This window comes from Physella acuta, unplaced genomic scaffold (genome assembly GCF_028476545.2).
Source record: "Physella acuta isolate Inbredline_101_S28 unplaced genomic scaffold, ASM2847654v3 ptg000079l, whole genome shotgun sequence".
Lineage (NCBI taxonomy): Eukaryota > Metazoa > Mollusca > Gastropoda > Physidae > Physella > Physella acuta.
The window spans coordinates 238553-258073 of NW_026731599.1; the positions used below are offsets into that span (position 1 = coordinate 238553).

At 35.9% G+C, this 19521-nt stretch overlaps 2 protein-coding genes across 4 annotated transcripts in view; one reads left to right on the forward strand and one right to left on the reverse strand.

Moving 5' to 3' along the window:
• Window positions 1–7322: 7322 nt before the first annotated feature.
• Window positions 7323–14442, forward strand: LOC131955070 (uncharacterized). Its single transcript, XM_059319024.1, has 7 exons — window positions 7323–7478; window positions 11246–11435; window positions 12309–12410; window positions 13083–13169; window positions 13633–13686; window positions 13804–13828; window positions 14195–14442. Exons 1-7 carry the CDS (start codon window positions 7456–7458, stop codon window positions 14212–14214), a joined length of 501 nt encoding a protein of 166 aa, XP_059175007.1. The 5' UTR covers window positions 7323–7455; the 3' UTR covers window positions 14215–14442.
• The window catches only part of LOC131954914 (ATP-binding cassette sub-family F member 2), a 32235-nt gene continuing 27137 nt past the window's right edge, over window positions 14424–19521 (reverse strand). For all 3 annotated transcript variants that reach the window (XM_059318770.1, XM_059318779.1, XM_059318763.1), the window contains exons 12-15: window positions 16064–16126; window positions 15782–15910; window positions 14667–14870; window positions 14424–14584 (exon numbers count right to left, since the gene is read on the reverse strand). In XM_059318770.1, the coding sequence (XP_059174753.1) occupies window positions 14459–14584; window positions 14667–14870; window positions 15782–15910; window positions 16064–16126 (522 nt within the window). In that variant the 3' untranslated portion in view covers window positions 14424–14458. The remainder of the gene's footprint in view (window positions 14585–14666; window positions 14871–15781; window positions 15911–16063; window positions 16127–19521) is intronic.

A 19521-nucleotide genomic window follows, 5' to 3' on the forward strand; every position in this document is an offset into this window, starting at 1 on the left:
ATTTGCCGTATATGCAATAAAGCCAGGATCTATCAGCAAAAGTATCATTGATTGTGTGTTAGCTCTCTGGGTCAGCCCTTACAAAACACCACAGTGGGTGATACCACACCACAGTGGGTGATACCACACCACAGTGGGTGATACCACACCACAGTGGGTGATACCACACCACAGTGGGTGATACCACACCACAGTGGGTGATACCACACCACAGTGGGTGATACCACACCACAGTGGGTGATACCACACCACAGTGGGTGATACCACACCACAGTGGGTGATACCACACCACAGTGGGTGATACCACACCACAGTGGGTGATACCACACCACAGTGGGTGATACCACACCACACCTCAGTGGGTGATATCACACCACACCACAGTGGGTGACACCACACCACAGTGGGTGACATCACACCACACCACAGTGGGTGATACCACACCACACCTCAGTGGGTGATATCACACCACACCACAGTGGGTGACATCACACCACACCACAGTGGGTGATACCACACCACACCTCAGTGGGTGATATCACACCACACCACAGTGGGTGACACCACACCACAGTGGGTGACATCACACCACACCACAGTGGGTGACATCACACCTCAGTGGGTGATACCACACCACAGTGGGTGATACCACACCACAGTGGGTGACATCACACCACAGTGGGTGATATCACACCACAGTGGGTGACATCACACCTCAGTGGGTGACATCACACCACAGTGGGTGATATCACACCACACCTCAGTGGGTGACACCACACCACAGTGGGTGACATCACACCACACCACAGTGGGTGACATCACACCACAGTGGGTGATATCACACCACACCTCAGTGGGTGACACCACACCACAGTGGGTGACATCACACCACACCACAGTGGGTGACATCACACCACACCTCAGTGGGTGACATCACACCACACCACAGTGGGTGACATCACACCACACCACAGTGGGTGACATCACACCACACCACAGTGGGTGACACCACACCACAGTGGGTGATATCACACCACACCTCAGTGGGTGACACCACACCACAGTGGGTGACATCACACCACACCACAGTGGGTGACATCACACCACACCTCAGTGGGTGACATCACACCACAGTGGGTGATACCACACCACACCTCAGTGGGTGATATCACACCACACCTCAGTGGGTGACACCACACCACAGTGGGTGACATCACACCACACCACAGTGGGTGACATCACACCTCAGTGGGTGATATCACACCACACCTCAGTGGGTGACACCACACCACAGTGGGTGACATCACACCACACCACAGTGGGTGACATCACACCACACCACAGTGGGTGATATCACACCACATCCCTACTGAGGCAGTGTTACATGTAATTAATGTCTAAATGATTCCATCAAGATTTTGATCAATTTTCTGTGGATGGGGGAGGCAGGAAAGATTGTGTGGGCAGTGGAACTGTAAGTGTAAGCTCACATCAGGTCAACATGTGCTACAGTGGTTTCAATTGTTTGCTAAAGATGTAGTCAGTCTACAACACCTCATCTAGTCATACCTAAACTTTGCTGGTTCCTCTCCTGTTCCATTCAATTCCATAGAATGTCTAGTATTTATACCATTTATTTTACAATGTTAGCCGTCTACCTAAGTATGCTCTTACTTGGGATGGGTAACCTATTTTAATCTACATTTAAAGTTTACTAAACTATTATGTAGGCGCTATTGTGCTCACGAGGTAGCACCGGGCCCCAGTGGACGCACCAGATACTTTGTTGTCAATTTTAGTAGGTTACTGTATCCATACTATGGCACTCTTAATGACAAATGTGATCTTTGGGATAAGGACTAATAATTTTTCTATACAATTCTCAACGTCGTCCAACCATTACGCACACTCGCTGACGCTCTAACCCTCCTCCAGCCCCCTACCTCGCTCTCCAGGCATGTGCAACAGACCGTATCGCTATCACCCCCGCCAGTCTGGTGAACTGTGGTTCACGCTGAATTTTTACAATCTCTACTGGTCGAATTAGAGAAGGATATTAGGGACAGATTATTTAGTTTTCAAAGGATTTAAAACTAATGGGAGGTAACAAGTTCTGCTTGATCTTTTCATTGTCTGTAAACTGTTGTCACGAGCGTGTTTCACGGGGGGGGGGGAGAGGATAAGCATATTTCACAAGCTACTATTAGTGTTTTAAAGGAACAAATTTCAGTCGCAGCATTAATACTAATAGTGTCGAATTCACAAATTATGAATTACTGAAAAGTAGAAAATAAAACAACTAAATAGCGGTTCTGCTTATATTAAATAATATAGCATCCCATATCACCACAACACACTGACTCTACTAATTAAAAATAAAAGTGTTTGCTAAATTACTATTATATTACTAGTAATTATTTGTTTGAATATTTCTAGCCTTAGTAAAACCGCAAGTCATTTAGTACTCTTTTCTCAAATGTTATAAAATATTCAATTTTGGTTGAAAAATGGGGTTTCTGGCAACAACCATTTGGAACCACTTATTTTTGAGGTTTGAAAAAAATGAGTCTGTTCTCTGTGTGTCTTTAGTTGAGTTCAAAAGATTGAGGTTGGGTAATATACAGATATATAACACCGTGGTTGGATTGTCTTTATTCTATAGACACCATCCCACACTCTGTTCTTATATGTTTTAATTTTTAAAAAAACAGTCTTTTTTTTTTTTCAAAAGCCAATCACGCCAGAAATGAGTATACTATGTTGGTATTCTGTGTTTATATATATATATATATATATATATATATATATATATAAATTATTTTTTTCTGCGGGGTGGCCTTTTTTTTTCTAGTTCCGCCACTGGCAAGCGACAAAATTATAGCTACATATTTAAAAACTAAAGCCATTTTGGGAATCATAGATTACATTCATTTTCATATTTTTGTATTCAACATAAGCAGTTGAAAATAATTTGGAATTATTGGATCACCACGTTTACACTTGCGACATGTATACTAGACTTGGTCTACTTAAATGTATACTAAACATGTTACGTGTATATGGAACATCATCTGAGTCGCAGGGCACAAAACAACGCTCCTTTTTATGTTCTGGGTCAAGTTTTTATTTTCGCTTTATTCTCAATCTAGTACTTACTACTTTACTACTAATAGATTGTCTAACTACAAAATCTAATAAGTGTATTAAGTTAATAAGTAATAGATTATAAATAACACGAGCGCTCTAGTAGGCTGAACATGAATTTGCTAAGTGTATTCTATAATAATATAAGGGCAATGTCTGCAAACAATTATTCATTTATTTTTGCATTAGAATTTTCAACTTAGCATTATATCATGTTCAAAGCAAACAATAATATTAAAATATCTTAGGTTATTGTTTAACCTTCAACTTTGGTATTTTGTAGCTATTACTGAAATCTTCCATTGTGTTGAAATAAAACAGTACTATATCTATCATAGCTGTAAAACAGTAAATGATAAGGGAAGAATCAAGAAAATGGGTTTTTGTCAATTCTTGCCATACCAGCATACAAATGTGGAGCAAGCTTAGAGAAGCATGGCTGATAACTAACCATCAACCACAAATACAGCAAACTATTATCACTGCCTGTCTCCTGGTAGTTTGTTGTTAATGGCTGTGCGAGTTTATAAACATTTTGTAATTGTATATTACAAAAGAAAACGACTGTTGCTGATCAGATGCATTCTAGATATTTCAGGAAAAGATGTTTTCTATAAGGATAGTCAGCAATAGCAAATGAAGTTAGGGGATAATATAACATCCCCTTTCACCACGATTGTAGGAAAAAAAGTCACAGGAAAAAAAAAAACAGAAAAAAAGTCACAGGAAAAAAAGTCACAGGAAAAAAAGTCACAAATATATAATTGCATGGGATTTGTTAATACTTTTATGTATTAAATATTCAGAGAGTGCAAATTAACTTAAGATTAATTAAATGTAATGTAATGTGTGTATGTTGTATACGTATAGTAATTTTTATAATTCATCTAAAAATATTTAGCATGAATTATGTAGATTGTAATTATGTTAAACATAATATTTATAGCATTTAATAGAATGTCCACGGTTTTCATCGTGTTTTTTTTTAAAATTAAATTACCGTGAAATGGTAAGGTCATCTGAATTACTGCCCTCAACTCATCGCAACAATAGTTATGCTTAGTTCAACCACCTTTACTTCCCACATTTATCACGCTCATTACATAACAAAACTTAGGATCAAAACAGAGAGCCGACAAGGTTCAAAGGCTGTCATTGACACAAAACGTCAACAACACAAAATATGTTCGGACAATGCCGACTGAGGAGAGGCCGACCATAGAATAGCCTACGGCAAAACCTATGCAAAACACAATAATGTGCCTAAATTTCTTTTATAGTTAACTTTTCTACCGCGTATGTAACTAAATACGTAACAAAAGTTAAGATTGTTGTGTAAATTATCTTAGAGTATTTTTACTTACAATTTTTATCTATATATATAATTCTCTTCTTCGAGCCGTTAGAAAACAAGCTGCAAACGCTCTCCCTACCTCCCCACCCCTACATGGTTTTAGTGAGCTGTGTTCACTCTAAATGTTTACAAGCAGAGCCAACGATTTTAAACGTATGGGGGGGGGGGAGGGAGGGAAGGAAGGGGGGGGGGGGGGTTATGGTCCTTAACGAGCTACTTATAGTGTTTTAAAGAAATATTTTCAGTGTCAGCGTTGGTACTGTCGAATTCACAAATTATGAATTATTGAAAATTAGAAACAACTAAATAGCGGCGTATGTTATGCCGCGGGCCGGCTCGTAAATCATAATACTTTTAACGTCTATAAATAATTTATGCTATCAAAAAATACAACCCACAAAAATAACATACAAAATTTTACAATTCTTAACAAATAAATCAAAAGATTTCTAAAAAGATTTGTGTGACTTTTTTTTCTGTGACTTTATTTCTGTGACTTTTTTTCCGATAAAATTTTTCCATTGTGACTTTTTTTCTGTGACTTTTTTTCCTAGCAAAAACTGTGACTTTTTTTCTGTTTTTTTTTCCTGTGACTTTTTTTCCGTTTACCTTCACCACAACACCCTGACTATACTAATCCAAATTAAAATAAAAATGTTTGGTAAATTACTATTATATTAGTAGTAATTTTGTGCCATAGTAAAACTGGAAGTGATTTAGTACTTATTTCACAAATGTTAAAAACTGAATTTTTTTTTCCGTACTTAATTTTTTTAATTTACAATAGAGTTGCATGACTAAAAACTATTTTGCATCTAATGAACGTGATAATGTGTGTATAATAGTGAGGAATAGCGGGATAAGACTGCCTACTAATTTGGACACAATTTTTATTAATTCCTAAACTAATCAGGCATCCAATTAAGTGAAATTTAATGTTAGATTGCATTCACTTCATGTTTTGACCCACGTCCCAACTTTGAACCGAATCTATCGCTTAGAAGTACCCGACGCTCGGGCGTTTCAATCTAGACAGACAGTCGACATACAGACTGACTATAGAGGAAGCAAGTTAAATAAAAGCTTGTAACATCACCTAATTTAGAAGCTAATAACTAAATAAAACTATGTCACTCAAGTCAAATTAATGCACACTGACCCATTAAAATAATGTCTTCTGAATTAAATAACAATTACTGTTGAAAATATTCGAAAAAAAATTGCACTCCGGTAGTGGAAAGCATAGAACCACTGCCACGGGGCTGGCCACATCAGTTGTGGAGCTGGGCCTTGTGTGAGCTGTCTGTATACACTCTACTCCACTAATTCTTAGTGTTTTTATCTTGTTTAAAGTTTTTTTCAAAGTATAACAGATTTATGAGTTATGTAAATAAAATAATCTATATATATAATTCTCTTCTTGGAGACTAGAAAACACCAAGCTGTAAGCGCGCTCCCTACCACCCCCACCCCTACATGGTCTGGTGAGCTGTGGTTCACGTTAAATGTTTACAATCATAGAGCCGGGTTTAGTGACGGCTATAAGGGGCAGATAATTATGTTTTAAACGATTTTAAACTTAATATATTAAAATAAATGTACAATATTGTACTTGTACAATTATACATTGTAAATCTAGATTCAAAAAGTTGGGGTAATAAAAAGTAGACTATAAGCCTAAGGCATAAGGAAAGGTAAAAAATCGTACGGTGTTTGTGTGTTAAAATGTCACATTTTTATCTTTACATTTTATTTATACACGATCCCTTAGCCTAACAACAGTGGGTAGATCTAGAAGTACCAGATTATTAACCTTTCACTGGCTACTTCACATAAAACTAGGCCTGCTCTGCCATTCTGGAAGTCTCTAATCCGTATTTTTAACATGCGTTGACATGCGCAGCAAAGTAGTTGTGGGCAGAATCTCATGATTACTGAAATATTTCACAAACCGATACCAAGTAGTTGAAAGTGAAATATACAAAATATTTAGTTAGATATGTTATCAAGCCAGTGGCGTAGGCAGGGGGGGGTTAGGGGGGGTCATAACCCCCCCATAGACCCCTCGGTATATATAAAAAGTATGAGGGGGGGTGCAAATCGAAAGTTTGAGGGGGGGTGCAAATCGAAAGTTTGAGGGGGGGGGGGTGCAAATCGAAAGTTTGAGGGGGGGGTGCAAATCGAAAGTTTGAGGGGGGGTGCAAATCGAAAGTTTGAGGGGGGGGGGGGGTGCAAATCGAAAGTTTGAGGGGGGGGTGCAAATCGAAAGTTTGAGGGGGGGGGGTGCAAATCGAAAGTTTGAGGGGGGGGGGGTGCAAATCGAAAGTTTGTCCCCGGGTAAAAATTGGAACCCCCCCCCTTGAGACGATCCTGGCTACGCCACTGTATCAAGCATTATGCATAAAACCAGCCACAATTCTCTACTAGATCTAGTAACAATAATTTATATAAAATAAATATGATACATTGAAAATGACGATTAATCAATGATTTGCTTCAAAAAAATAATATGGAAAAGAATTATAATTATCTTGAAATATCTTTACATCTTTCAGTCTTGTTTCGACCCCATTTTGTCAGCATACTAATGAATTGAACAATATTGACCTAATATTGTGGGAAGCAACAATCACTATATATCTAGTATATTGTTTTGTAGTGAAAATAACAGTTAGTTTGACGATGACAACTGGATTCTTTGTTGTTTTTCTCAATCAGTAGAAAGAAAAACAAGTCACTAAAATGAAATCATTGTAGTAGATTCAGAATATTTATGCGCTAGGGGTGATGTAATCGAATACACCAGTTTTTAATCGTTTTGACCCCTTCTTGAGTCCACTTGCGTATATTAGCGGCGTGTAGTGTATACCTACCTGCTTATTTAGCTACAGCAGTAACTTATTTAACTGTATTTTTAAAAATTATTTAGAGATCTAGATAGAGATCTAGTTCTAGATATGAATTCATCTAGTAATGCGACGTAAGTAACTCTGGTGTGCACTAGTTAGAAGATCTAGATTCTATTAGTTACATAGGCCTTATTTAATATTTATACATAATCATAAAAATAAAGGCCAAGCAATCAAATACAAGCGAAGGCAATGTGAATGTTGAATGAAATGTAAATCTAGATTTCTAGCTAGATTCTAGATCTAGTTCAATGTAGAATCTAGATCTCTACGTTTAGGGTTGGTCTAGATCTAGTACTTGTAGACTTCTATAAGTACATTGTCATTATTGTTAAGTAGACTCTCAACTTACTCTCAAGTCTTGTAGAATCATTGTAGATTGAATCTAATCATTCTATTCTAATGGTAAGTCAATCAAAGATTCTATCTAGATTTCTAGATTCTATTTCTATGTAGAATCTAGATGTAGAATTTAGATCTACACTCTAGATCTACAGGTATTCATGTATTCTTTGGATTGTATTTGTCCTTTTATCTAGATCTAGCTAGGCTAGATCACTAGATCTAGATTCTAGCTAGAATTCTAGAGTAGATTTCCTAACGCCCAACGCGGTCACACATAGCAAGAAATTCCGAACTCCCAATTTTCATAGGGCGCTATTTTGTAACCATTTCACACAGAAATAAATTGCAAGTATCGTATTATTCCGCTGCCATTCTACTCACTCTAATATGTATGAGTCATTTTGTATTCCTACACATAGTATTTGAGATATTCATGTTTTAGTGACGTGCCTTCTTGCGATATTTTTTCCCCTTTTTTCTTGCTTGCCAAACCTTTTCCTGCTAACGTAACGATCGTATTTTATACGTCTTAATCCAATTTTTGTAGCTAAAATAAATAATTTAGGCCTACACCTTTAAACGTGTTGTTGATAGTATTATTAATTAATAGACTGCAACACCAAATAAACACTTTAATTAAATTTATTAACTACACATCACGTATGACCCAGTGATAACTCAAGGGACGCAATTTTAATAATCATAACAAAGGGACGTAACAATTACTAACAAGACGAAACATAACATTTGCTTAGACATGCTTGTATGTGGAGACACAAACTAGTTCTAGAAGAAGTAGATGATCGAAATAATTTAAAACAACAGAAAAATGTATAAACTATAGGCCTACAGATTCAAGACTTAGCTTGAAATATAGAGCATCTAGATCTAGGCTAGTCTAGCTCAAGTCATTGATTACGCTGTGAGGATAAACAACCCGAATCGTCAGCCAAGCTGCGATCACCCCCATTTGACCTCTCAGGTTGCTTTAGTAATAGTATTTTCAGTGCCCCGCACATATGTAGAAGCTATTTATAGTTAACCTAATTATAAACAGCTTTGATTGGTTGGTTTTATTCGTCTCAGCCCGGACCTAGTGTTTTCATCCGGGGGAACTGGGATCACGGCTGAGGTCATACCTCAACTTAAAAATTTAAAAACTTGTCTTCCGGAAAGGGAAAACAAAAGAACTTGACCTGGATATATTTAGAAATGGACATGCGTACAGCAGATACCGGTAGTTTCGTATAAAACATCCAAAAAATTATTATATGAAGCAATAAACAGACGTTGATTCTGAGGCTTGACCGTTCAGAGGAAATCTACTCTAGATCAATAATCAATTAGGCTATGTTTGTCTTACATTTAAAATTTGCCTAGACCTAGATTTAGATCTCTAGATTATTAAAAATAATCCCCTTAGTAGTCCATCTTTTTTCCAAACTGGAGGTCAGAACCTGAAAAGTCACGCTCAGTTTTTGTTTTTTCGTTTTTATTTTATTTTTTGGGGGTTCCCATATACGACGAATGAAATAACTGCACAAAATCTCATTATTTTAATGCGAGATGCTAAGGAAATGGATACTATGCCAGAAAAATTAGCGAGATGTAGTTCTAATAATACAAGCATTTCTTGTGGAGCACTCTCAGGAAAAGCTGAACTGCAGTAAACAACGACCGACCACTGGGCAAAAGCGCCTGACAGATCCTAAATTAATATATATTTGAGCTATTCACCATGATTAATTACATTAATTCTGTTTACTTTTTCCAAATTCCCCCATGAGTAACCGTGCAACAATTTTCTCTATTTTTAGTAACGTTATGTCATTGTTGTCAGGTAGAAACAACTAATTTTTGTTTTTTATTGAATGAACTGTTCAGTCTAGTATTTTAATTATAATTCAGTTGTAGCATGTGCAGAAAATGTAAAATTGTGGACATTATTAATTATATGTAGTTTTTAATTAGGCCTAAGTATTGTTTTTTAAACAATGCTCATTCTGAACCTTTTTATGTGATAGATCAAATTAGGCCTACTGGCAATTATCTTATTTTTAGACTTTGTCAACCTCGTTAATGCTGTTGTGTTAGTTAAAAACATAGGAATTGTGTGTAAAATTTACTCAGTTACTATGTAGAACGATATCAATAAATGAAGTAGTGTTTATTTCCTTTTAGCTGACTTTTTATACAAAATGCCTAATATTTTGTTACCAATCCATTGTTGTGTGGCAAAGTAAACAGAACAGTGCGGAAGGTGACCTCGAAGCTCAGAGTTCGAATCCGAAGGGAATCAGTTGTGCTTTATTTTATTTTTTCGCATAGGAAACGCCACGAGTGGCTGGTTGTTGAAGGGAAAGGGTCAAAATAAAGGTCAAGAAGACAGTGGTCTGTGAAAATTGAGGGGGCGGGGGATAAGACAGATTGTCTTAAGGCAAGGGTGTGTGGTGCGCTATGTCTTAAGGCAAGGGTCTGCGCTATGTCTTAAGGCAAGGGTCTGCGCTATGTGACATGGCTGGCTTAGAAGCCAGCTCAGTGAGTCACAGATTCTATATGTAAGAAAGTGGTTGAATGGGACAGGCTTTGGGAGCATGGGAAATTTGTTTCAATTATTGAATTGCTGTACAAACAAGCAGTAACACAATATAAATGCATATAAATCTATTTTCTTTGTATTATTACAAATGCTGCTGTCACTACACACACCCGTCCCTACCACATCAACAAATTTTCATTTTTTTTTTCCTTGGGAGGTAGGTTACATCTCTGCTCGTGGGGCAATTGAGTGTACTGAACATTATGCTAAAGAATTCTTAAATTGTCATACCTATTACTATATGCCATCACCATGATTCTGTACACAACGTTCAAATAACAGTGTAATACATTTTTTAATTGGGGGTGTTGACTATATTAGGTTATATTAATAACTGTACAAATATAATTCCAGGAGATCAATGGTTGGAATTTTAAACATTAGTTGGAGGAGGATACATTTTTGAGCTAGAATCTGAACCACAGATAATAATTTGGTCTACTTACCTACATAAGATAAAGAAAAAAAAATAATTGCAAATTAATCTTAAACTTAAAACAGTTTAAAGAATATTAAAATATTCTCTACATTCTGTTATAGACTATTATTAATTGTACATTTCTATCACAATTTTGATTTTTTTTTTTTTAATTTCTTTATGTAATATCTGGGTCACATAGACTTAAAATTTTACCTAATTTAACTTTTTACAAACGTAAGTAAAACTATTTATTTTTTTTAGAACATTGTCTAAAAAATATATGGGGGTCTAGATGCTATTGGTTTAATATTTTCCTTAAAAACAGTGCCCAGGATCAAGAACTTAACACACTTGTAAACCGCCCAAGAACTTAACATGATCAAGATCTAAACATGGTTTCAAATTTAGCACTGTAAATATTAAATAGATTTATGTAATGATTTGCCAAGAAAGTTTTCATCTATTTTGTACAGGCATATTCCTCCACCACCTGTGATGTGGGCCCAGCGCAAAGATAAACTTTTTCTCACTGTGCAGCTTGAAAACTGTGTTAATCCTACAATAACTCTGAAAGACAATAGTTTGTATTTCCATGGCAAGGGAGGAACATCAAATTCTGACCACGAGGTCTTAATGGAATTTAACAAAGATATTGACCCTGAAGTAAGCAAGAGTTAAGGGGAGTGGGCCATTGTTATTTTTAGTTAACATAATTATAGTCAAGTTATCAGTTATATCTTTTTGTTTTCTTAGCTATGCAGATTTTTTTTAGCTTCTGTATAACAGTACTGATGCAGGTGTTGCATAACCCCATGTAGACTAGGAGACCATGTTAACCCTAGCAACATTTATAGTTAACTTATATTGAAGAGGCACAAGTCATCTTGTCCCATCCCACACTTACCCACCTCCAGATTGTCTATGTGGTGCTGCCAGATGTGTCTAGGTAAAGTTAAATGACAATATAGATGTGGGCACGGCATTGAAAATAATCTAAAATGAGAGAAGATTGTGTTTGAGTGTGTCAGCCAGATTGGTTTTGTTCTCTGTTGCAGATCTACCTACCTGCCAATAGTAGATATAAAGCTTTAAAAAATGAACTAACACTATTGACTACTTAGAGAAGTTTAGTAAACAATGCTTTCTATTTCTATTTGTGTTATCAGGGAGAGCCCAAATTCATACTTACTGTCTGTTGGTGTTCTTAGTGACACAAGAACAGTATACAGATTGACTATAAGCTTTTATAATTTTTGTTTGACCACTCATTTTGATCAGATTTGCTCCTATAGTGAAGTTAAGGTTATTATTTTGATATAAAAGTGCTTAATAATGAAAAAAAATTGTGCCCTGCAAAAAACTTAGTTTTCCAAGTCCTTCATACATGTTACAAGTGTAAGTTTTCTTAGTCCTTCATACATGTTACAAGTGTAAATGCGTCATTTCTAACATGTCGATAATGACACACCAAATGTCCCAAAGAGACACACCCCTTAGCTAAATCAAGTTTCCAATGTTAACTGCTCTATATTTCAGACATCCAAGTACCATGTCACTGGCAGAGAAGTTATATTTGTTATTATGAAAAAAGAGGATAGTTCTGGTTTTTGGCCTAGGCTTCTAAAGGATTCCAAAAAAGTATTTTTATTATTGTTAATAAAACGATTTCTTTATTAGTATGGCTAGTTAATTATGCATTTGGAATTTTATTTAATAGAAAGCTACACCACAGTACCACTTACTTAACTACCATTACCAGAAAGCACATTTACAAAACAAATTTAATAGCATCAATTTTGTGACACAATTTGTCTCACCACCAGGTCCACTACACTACTTGTCTCACCACCAGGTCCACTACACTACTTGTCTCACCACCAGGTCCACTACACTACTTGTCTCACCACCAGGTCCACTACACTACTTGTCTCACCACCAGGTCCACTACATTACTTGTCTCACCACCAGGTCCACTACACTACTTGTCTCACCACCAGGTCCACTACACTACTTGTCTCACCACCAGGTCCACTACACTACTTGTCTCACCAACCCCACTACACTACTTGTCTCACCACCAGGTCCACTACACTACTTGTCTCACCACCAGGTCCACTACACTACTTGTCTCACCACCAGGTCCACTACACTACTTGTCTCACCACCAGGTCCACTACACTACTTGTCTCACCACCAGGTCCACTACACTACTTGTCTCACCAACCCCACTACACTACTTGTCTCACCACCAGGTCCACTACACTACTTGTCTCACCACCAGGTCCACTACACTACTTGTCTCACCAACAGGTACATTATTTAAAAACAGACTTTGAAAAATGGAGAGATGAGGATGATTCAGATGTGGAAGACCATGAAGATTTTAATTTAGATGAGGTAAGCCTTTGTAAACAGTAGGTTCACTAATTACCCATTTCAAATTTTTACAATGGATTTTTCTTTTAATTAATTATTAATGGGTAAGTTTTTAATTGTACATTTATTGATAATTGATCACTAATATGATTCTACCATTCCAGACTGTTTTATAAAGTGGCAATACTTTTTAATTTTATTGATTTGAACTTGCTGTTGAAAATTTTTTGTGATAAATTCAAATGTTATGTTATAAGTAAATGTGATTATCGGCTGTAATTTGTAAAGTAGATAGAACATGGCCATATTCTAGTAAAATGTATCACAGCTGTTTATTTACAAAGTGTGAATTAACTCGCAACTTGAGCATAATTTTTTTTGTCAGGTGTTAGCGAAATGATTTATTCAACTGTAAAGTGGCCAACCCCTCTACAGTTGGGTGTGTATGCTTGTCTCTAGTGTAGTTATAATTGAATCATTTCAGATGATGCAGTCCATGGGAGGTTTGCAAGGCGGCGGTGCTGCACCAGACTTAGGGGTAAATGTGGTTGATTTCTTGAGATCTTTTTAAATCAATAATGATTGTTGTTTTCAAATGACAACTTGCGTCCATTTATCATTATCACTCATTAAGAGAAAAAATTTTTTTTTACAGGATCAAGAGGACAGTGATGACGAAGGTAACTAAAATAATTGTCTATGTTCTTAACTTTACAAAAAACATCAGGTTTGTTTGAACAAGAGGATTCCTCTCAATGTAATCGATGCTAACTATCAGGTCTTAACTGCCTATTAGGTCAGAATTTAAAGTTTGGATAACTTAGTGGCTGGACTTCAGCTTAATTTTCTGATATTTTGGTCATTTAAAAATTTGCTAGTAATCCATTAAGACTGAATATTGAGATTTTTAGATTTATCTCACAAAATATCAATTGGGCTGGTTGGTGGTGGGTTTGATGTCAAGGGCAAAGCTACCTAATTCCAGTTTTTTCTTTTGATTTCAACATTTAAATTTATTAATGCCTTGTTACCTTAATTTTTTTCAGACTTGCCAGACCTACAATAGTAAAGATGTGTTTTGTGTGTGAGCTAATGATTGCTACATGAATGTGTACATTTGTAAGATTATTTTTAACCATCATTAGTTGTTGGTTGCTCCAAGTGAGAGTAATCTACTTTTTTTTCATCTTGTTTTGTTAAATAAATTTTGGAGAAAAAAATATTAGTCTTTTTTTCCATCCAGATAAGTTTTATATCAACTAATTTGACAGAATAAATCATTCAAAAATGTTTATTTTACATTCCCAGGATCATTGACCTTTGAGTTTAGCATTATTTTTTTGAGTTTCTTTGATCAGCCGCTCTTTGTAAGAAAATATGTCACCTTCCCATTTTGTGACAGTCTCTTTCTCACAGACCCAGATTTCTTCAGTCACCTGTTAAATGGCAAAATTAAATTTAAAATTTGGCATGGTGATTCATTGGAAATAAACTTTTCATTTTCAAAAAATGATTTACCTGAGATATGAGCCTAAAGTCATGACTGACCAGTATCATGCCACCTTCAAATTCATTAATAGCATCAGCCAAAGCATCAATAGTTTCTATATCCAAGTGATTAGTAGGTTCATCTAGTAGCAGTAAGTGAGGACTTTGCCAAGCCAACCAGGCAAAGGTAACTCTACAACGCTGGCCGTCTGAGAGATTTCTAATTGGACATACCTGAAAGTTTGACACAGTTTATGGTCAGACAATTTTATTATAGCTGCAACATATTTTGAATGCTATTGGGTCATGATTAAATATGGTAGAGCAGGCAAGTTCGATGAGAATACAATGACTAAACCCAAGACATTTTTTACAATTTTGTTGCCATCACAGCCTTTAAACGATAATTAAACAAAAACTAAACCCTGAGAATTTTTTTTTTATCAAGTCTTAGTTACAACCTGAAGGTTAATTTTTGTAAGAATAAAGATTGTACAGAAACTAGTCTGTCTTCTGAAAACCCACTTTGTTAGAAGCAATTGTTGGCTGATAAACTTATAAAAACAAATTTTACTAAACCACATGATGTACCAACTTAAAAAAACCAATGCATACCATAAAGTTCTACAAAATCCTCACCACAAGAAAGCTCTTACAACAACATTTATTTTAATAAAATCGCACCCAAGTTTTTAGGTATTTAATAAACCAATCCAGAAATCATAGCTGTCGCCATATCTATTAATAACCCTCTTTCACATTTGTGTAAACCTATGGCTTACTTAAACCCATGACATACTTTTACTTTTATACTTAAATGATATTCAACTGATTAAAATATATAAATGCATAAATAACACTGTTGGTATGAAAACGACTATCTCATAGGGAAATAGGTGGCTTGATTTGAATACTTGAAAGTTTTAGATATAAAAATCAGCCTTCAAATACATTCACAGTTTTAGTATTTAGTATTTATTTTAATCAAAATAGTAACATCTGATAAGTGGACATTTTACCCAACTCTATGGAAAAAGTCAGAAGGCCAACATTGATCTTTTAAATTGGCAGACAATAATGACTCAATTAGGCCTAGACCTTTGACCTATTGCATACAAATCCTTTGTTTGCTATTAGTACATTACCTGCTGCATGCCAGTGAGCCCAAATCTGCCAATGATTTTCCTCATTTCTTCCTTCTCTTTTACATCTGGATAACATTTCATCATGTATTCAAGGGCTGAGAGATTTAAGTCGAGTTGGTCACCTAGATGCTGCCAAGAAAATTTAAATGAAAGCACCCAGGTGTAAGTTCCACACATCATGTTTACAAGACCTAAATGGTTTAAAACAAGTTCAAACTAACCTTTAAGTTCCACACATCATGTTTACAAGACCTCAATGGTTTAAAATAAGTTCAAACTAACCTGGTGATATCTTCCAATTTTAAGGTGTGAATGTCTTCTGATTAATCCATCAGTAGGAATTAGCTGGAAAAAAAAAACTGTCTTCATACAAGGAATTGTTATCCCCCTTGATTTTTCCTCCACAAATGTAACAATCATAATTGAATGCTTTAAAATGATCTATATATATACTAGCCGTCGGTACCCGTGTGAATTATGGATCTATATATTTTTTTATGTTAAATTTGGTTGAAAAAATCTATATATATAATTCTCTTCTGGGATCAGTTAGGAAACAAGCTGCAAGCGCGCCTTTGCAGTCCCCTCTCTTCCTCTCTATCACTATCACTACCACCCCCACTCCACCCCTACATGATCTGGTGAGCGGTGTTCACTCTGTTTACATTTTACAATCATAGAGACGGGTTTGGTGACGGCTATTAGGGGCAGATAATTTAGTTTGAAACGATTTTAAACTTAGAGGTAACTAAGAGGAGGCTGCTTTCACGGGGGGGGGGGGGGTTAGTGTTTTTAAGCAAATATTTTCAATGGCAGCATTGGTACTGTCGAATTCACAAATTATAAATTACTGAAAAGTAGAAAAAAAAAAAAAACTAAATAGCGGCGTATGATACGCAGCGGATCAGCTCGTATTATATAAAATAGTTATTGGTCAAACTGCAATGTGCTTTACTACACGTTGAAGGATATTAGTAACAAAATAAAGAAATAACCAAATAGCTAAAAATCCAACACATTTAAAATAACATAGGTTATCAGTAGCTATTAGAAAAATCAAATTATAAACATTATTAGTCAACACAACACCATATTAAATGCACACACTGATTAAGAGAATTAAATGATTCCTTTAAAAACCCAGCTGCTCAAAGGTATTTCTGTTATTTTTTTAAAGTAATTTGTATTACTTTTGGCAGAAAAAATTTTAAACCTTTCATAGCGAATGTCCCGATAAGTAGATTTATAGATCTCAATCATTTTTTAATTAAATAATTCATTTCTTTATATTCTAAAATCGGAAGATGACACCATTGTGTTTGTGTACTTTCCATAGTTTAAACATGTGGCATTGTTTATTGCATTCTTGTCACAACCATAAACAATTTTCTAGTTGCATAATTAAAAGTGTGTTTCTACATTTAAATATGCCTTTATTTTTATTTTCCTACTTCCCTAATAAAATTTAGTTTATACATCTAAAACACCAAGCATATTATTTTCAACATATATATTTATACATAAAGCAATATATATTATATACACCTTTACTACACCTTTCATCCGATCGCCATGAAACTTTGGTTTCATTTCGATTTGGCGCCCTGGGCCTTCCCCTGAGCGCAGTTGAAAAAATTTAAAAACCCTGAAACTTAATTTGGCGCGGAATTTCAAAATAAAATGGACTATTATTTCATTTTTTTTAGACATTTGATTCATACTATGTTCAATATACATTCCTTTAAAATGGATTTATTTTCTTTGTAAAAGTAAGTTCCCTTTCAAACCTGACGGTCACTTGTTTCTGTGACCTCGGCATATGAAGAGATAGTGTGGTCAGCACTATGCCCAGCCGCCTTTACTTTCCCTAACGTGAGTTAGCTACCCATCAGAGTTGGGTGGACTCAGGGACGGTCTACTGACTTGAACCCGGATTCGAACTCGAGACTTAAGGGTTAGCAGTCCAGCTCTCTACCGCTAGACCACTCCGCCCCACTATTTTCTTTGTAACAAGCTTCAAATGTAAATAAATATTTTAAGGATTGTGCATACAACAAAGTTAGTTTACATGTTAGTCCCATCTCTAGGCCTACCCCATAATGTGTATTGTAGAACTCCCCTTCCCCCATACATGTAAGCCACAATACTTCCTATATATGTTCACAATATGTTCCTAATACTTTGTTTATTAAGACAGTAGTCACACTTTGTCTTCTGTTGGTAATACAGAAATGTGTAGCAATATCTTAAAATATTGTAGTAGGCCTGACTTTCAACAAGTGGTAGGCCTACAATACAATGTACACTGTTGTATGCCTCCTTTTATAACGTACCCAAGTATTTAAGTTTTTAGAACTTCCTAGCTTGATTTAAAGTGTGAAGTCAGCCAACTGTTAAGTAACAAATATTTTGCTAACCTCTACGTCTTGTTATTGAATAATAAGCCCACTATATGCACATCCCTAATAAGATTGTCACTGTATTAAATACAGGTTGACTTACTGTAATTATTCAGGGCTTTAATTATTAACAGCCACAACAAAAACCTAAAGCCCTGTTTTCCCAATTAACCACCATAAATCATGTGACGATTTTTACCTCCCCCCCCCCCTCACCTCTGTCACATATGGTCACAAAAAACCAGACCCCACCCGCTTAAATGACATCACACCTCAGCCTACAACCCCCCCCCCCCCAAAAAAAAAATTGCAGATTAGGATATTTTTTTCCAAAATTTTGTCTGCACTCTGTCTGTCAACAGAGTATTAATCAATTCTTATTACAATTTATTAAAATAGTTTTCTAAAACGCGAAATAACGGCTAAAGTGTCACACCATTTGAAACCCCACCCCCCTCATCACAAAATTTTAGAAGCAACTCCGCTAGTAATACTCAGGTCAGAGATGCAGCCGCCTGCCAAATTGAAAAGAGGATTTTTTTTACAAGCGGATGGGAGAAGGCAGTGACAGTGGAAATTTTCTCAAACACGGTACTTCGAGGTTTTTTTAAACATTTCAAGAACATTTTACCACAGTAAAAAAACAATTAGATCTAGACCCTGCTAGATTGTGTAACTAAATTATAGCAGGCCTACATATTTTGTTTAATGATATATATACATATATATGCAGATCTAGTTTTTTTCATTAAATCTAAAAGTAGGCCCTTATTAAAAATAACAATGTTAAGATTAGATAAACAGCGTAGAACTGCCTAGACCGTGAGACACCACTGTGCTCGCGTGGTCTCGTGTCGTAGATCTTACAATCATCGCGACCTTGAAGAAGCAGGTGAGAAGTGATAAAAAGTGTCAGTAGAGTTGAGTGAAAACAGCAGAGTTCTGTTTCATACATAAAATAGTCATTCAAATAATTCTTTTTCGTTTAGTAATACCAAATACAAAAAAAAATGTTTTAGATCGGCGCAATATCTTTCCGTTTTTTTTTTTAAAAGATGATCGGTGATGCTAGATCTAGTAATGGTAGGATTTAGTTCATTTTATTACACAGCCTAGCAGTAGCCCATTGATGACGTCACATTAATAATGCGAATTTACTCCCAACCCATATCGTCATAAATAGCCAGACAGCTACACTACGAATGACATATCAAAAAGTTCCGTCTACAGCCTCATTCACAAACGTAATAAATAGGGCTAATGGCATTAGGAAATCTTGTTGGTTAATATTTACAGATCTAGATCCACCACTATACTATACTGCGATGTCATGGTAAGTTA

What these genes read in the sequence shown, in the direction of transcription:
- LOC131955070 (XM_059319024.1), top strand. Translation starts at nt 7,456, where the DNA reads ATGAATTCATCTAGTAATGCGAC. An exon ending in GTGCTGCACCAGACTTAGGG is followed by an intron (nt 13,687 to 13,803) that starts GTAAATGTGGTT and finishes TTTTTTTTACAG; the next exon opens with GATCAAGAGGACAGTGATGA. An exon ending in AGAGGACAGTGATGACGAAG is followed by an intron (nt 13,829 to 14,194) that starts GTAACTAAAATA and finishes AATTTTTTTCAG; the next exon opens with ACTTGCCAGACCTACAATAG.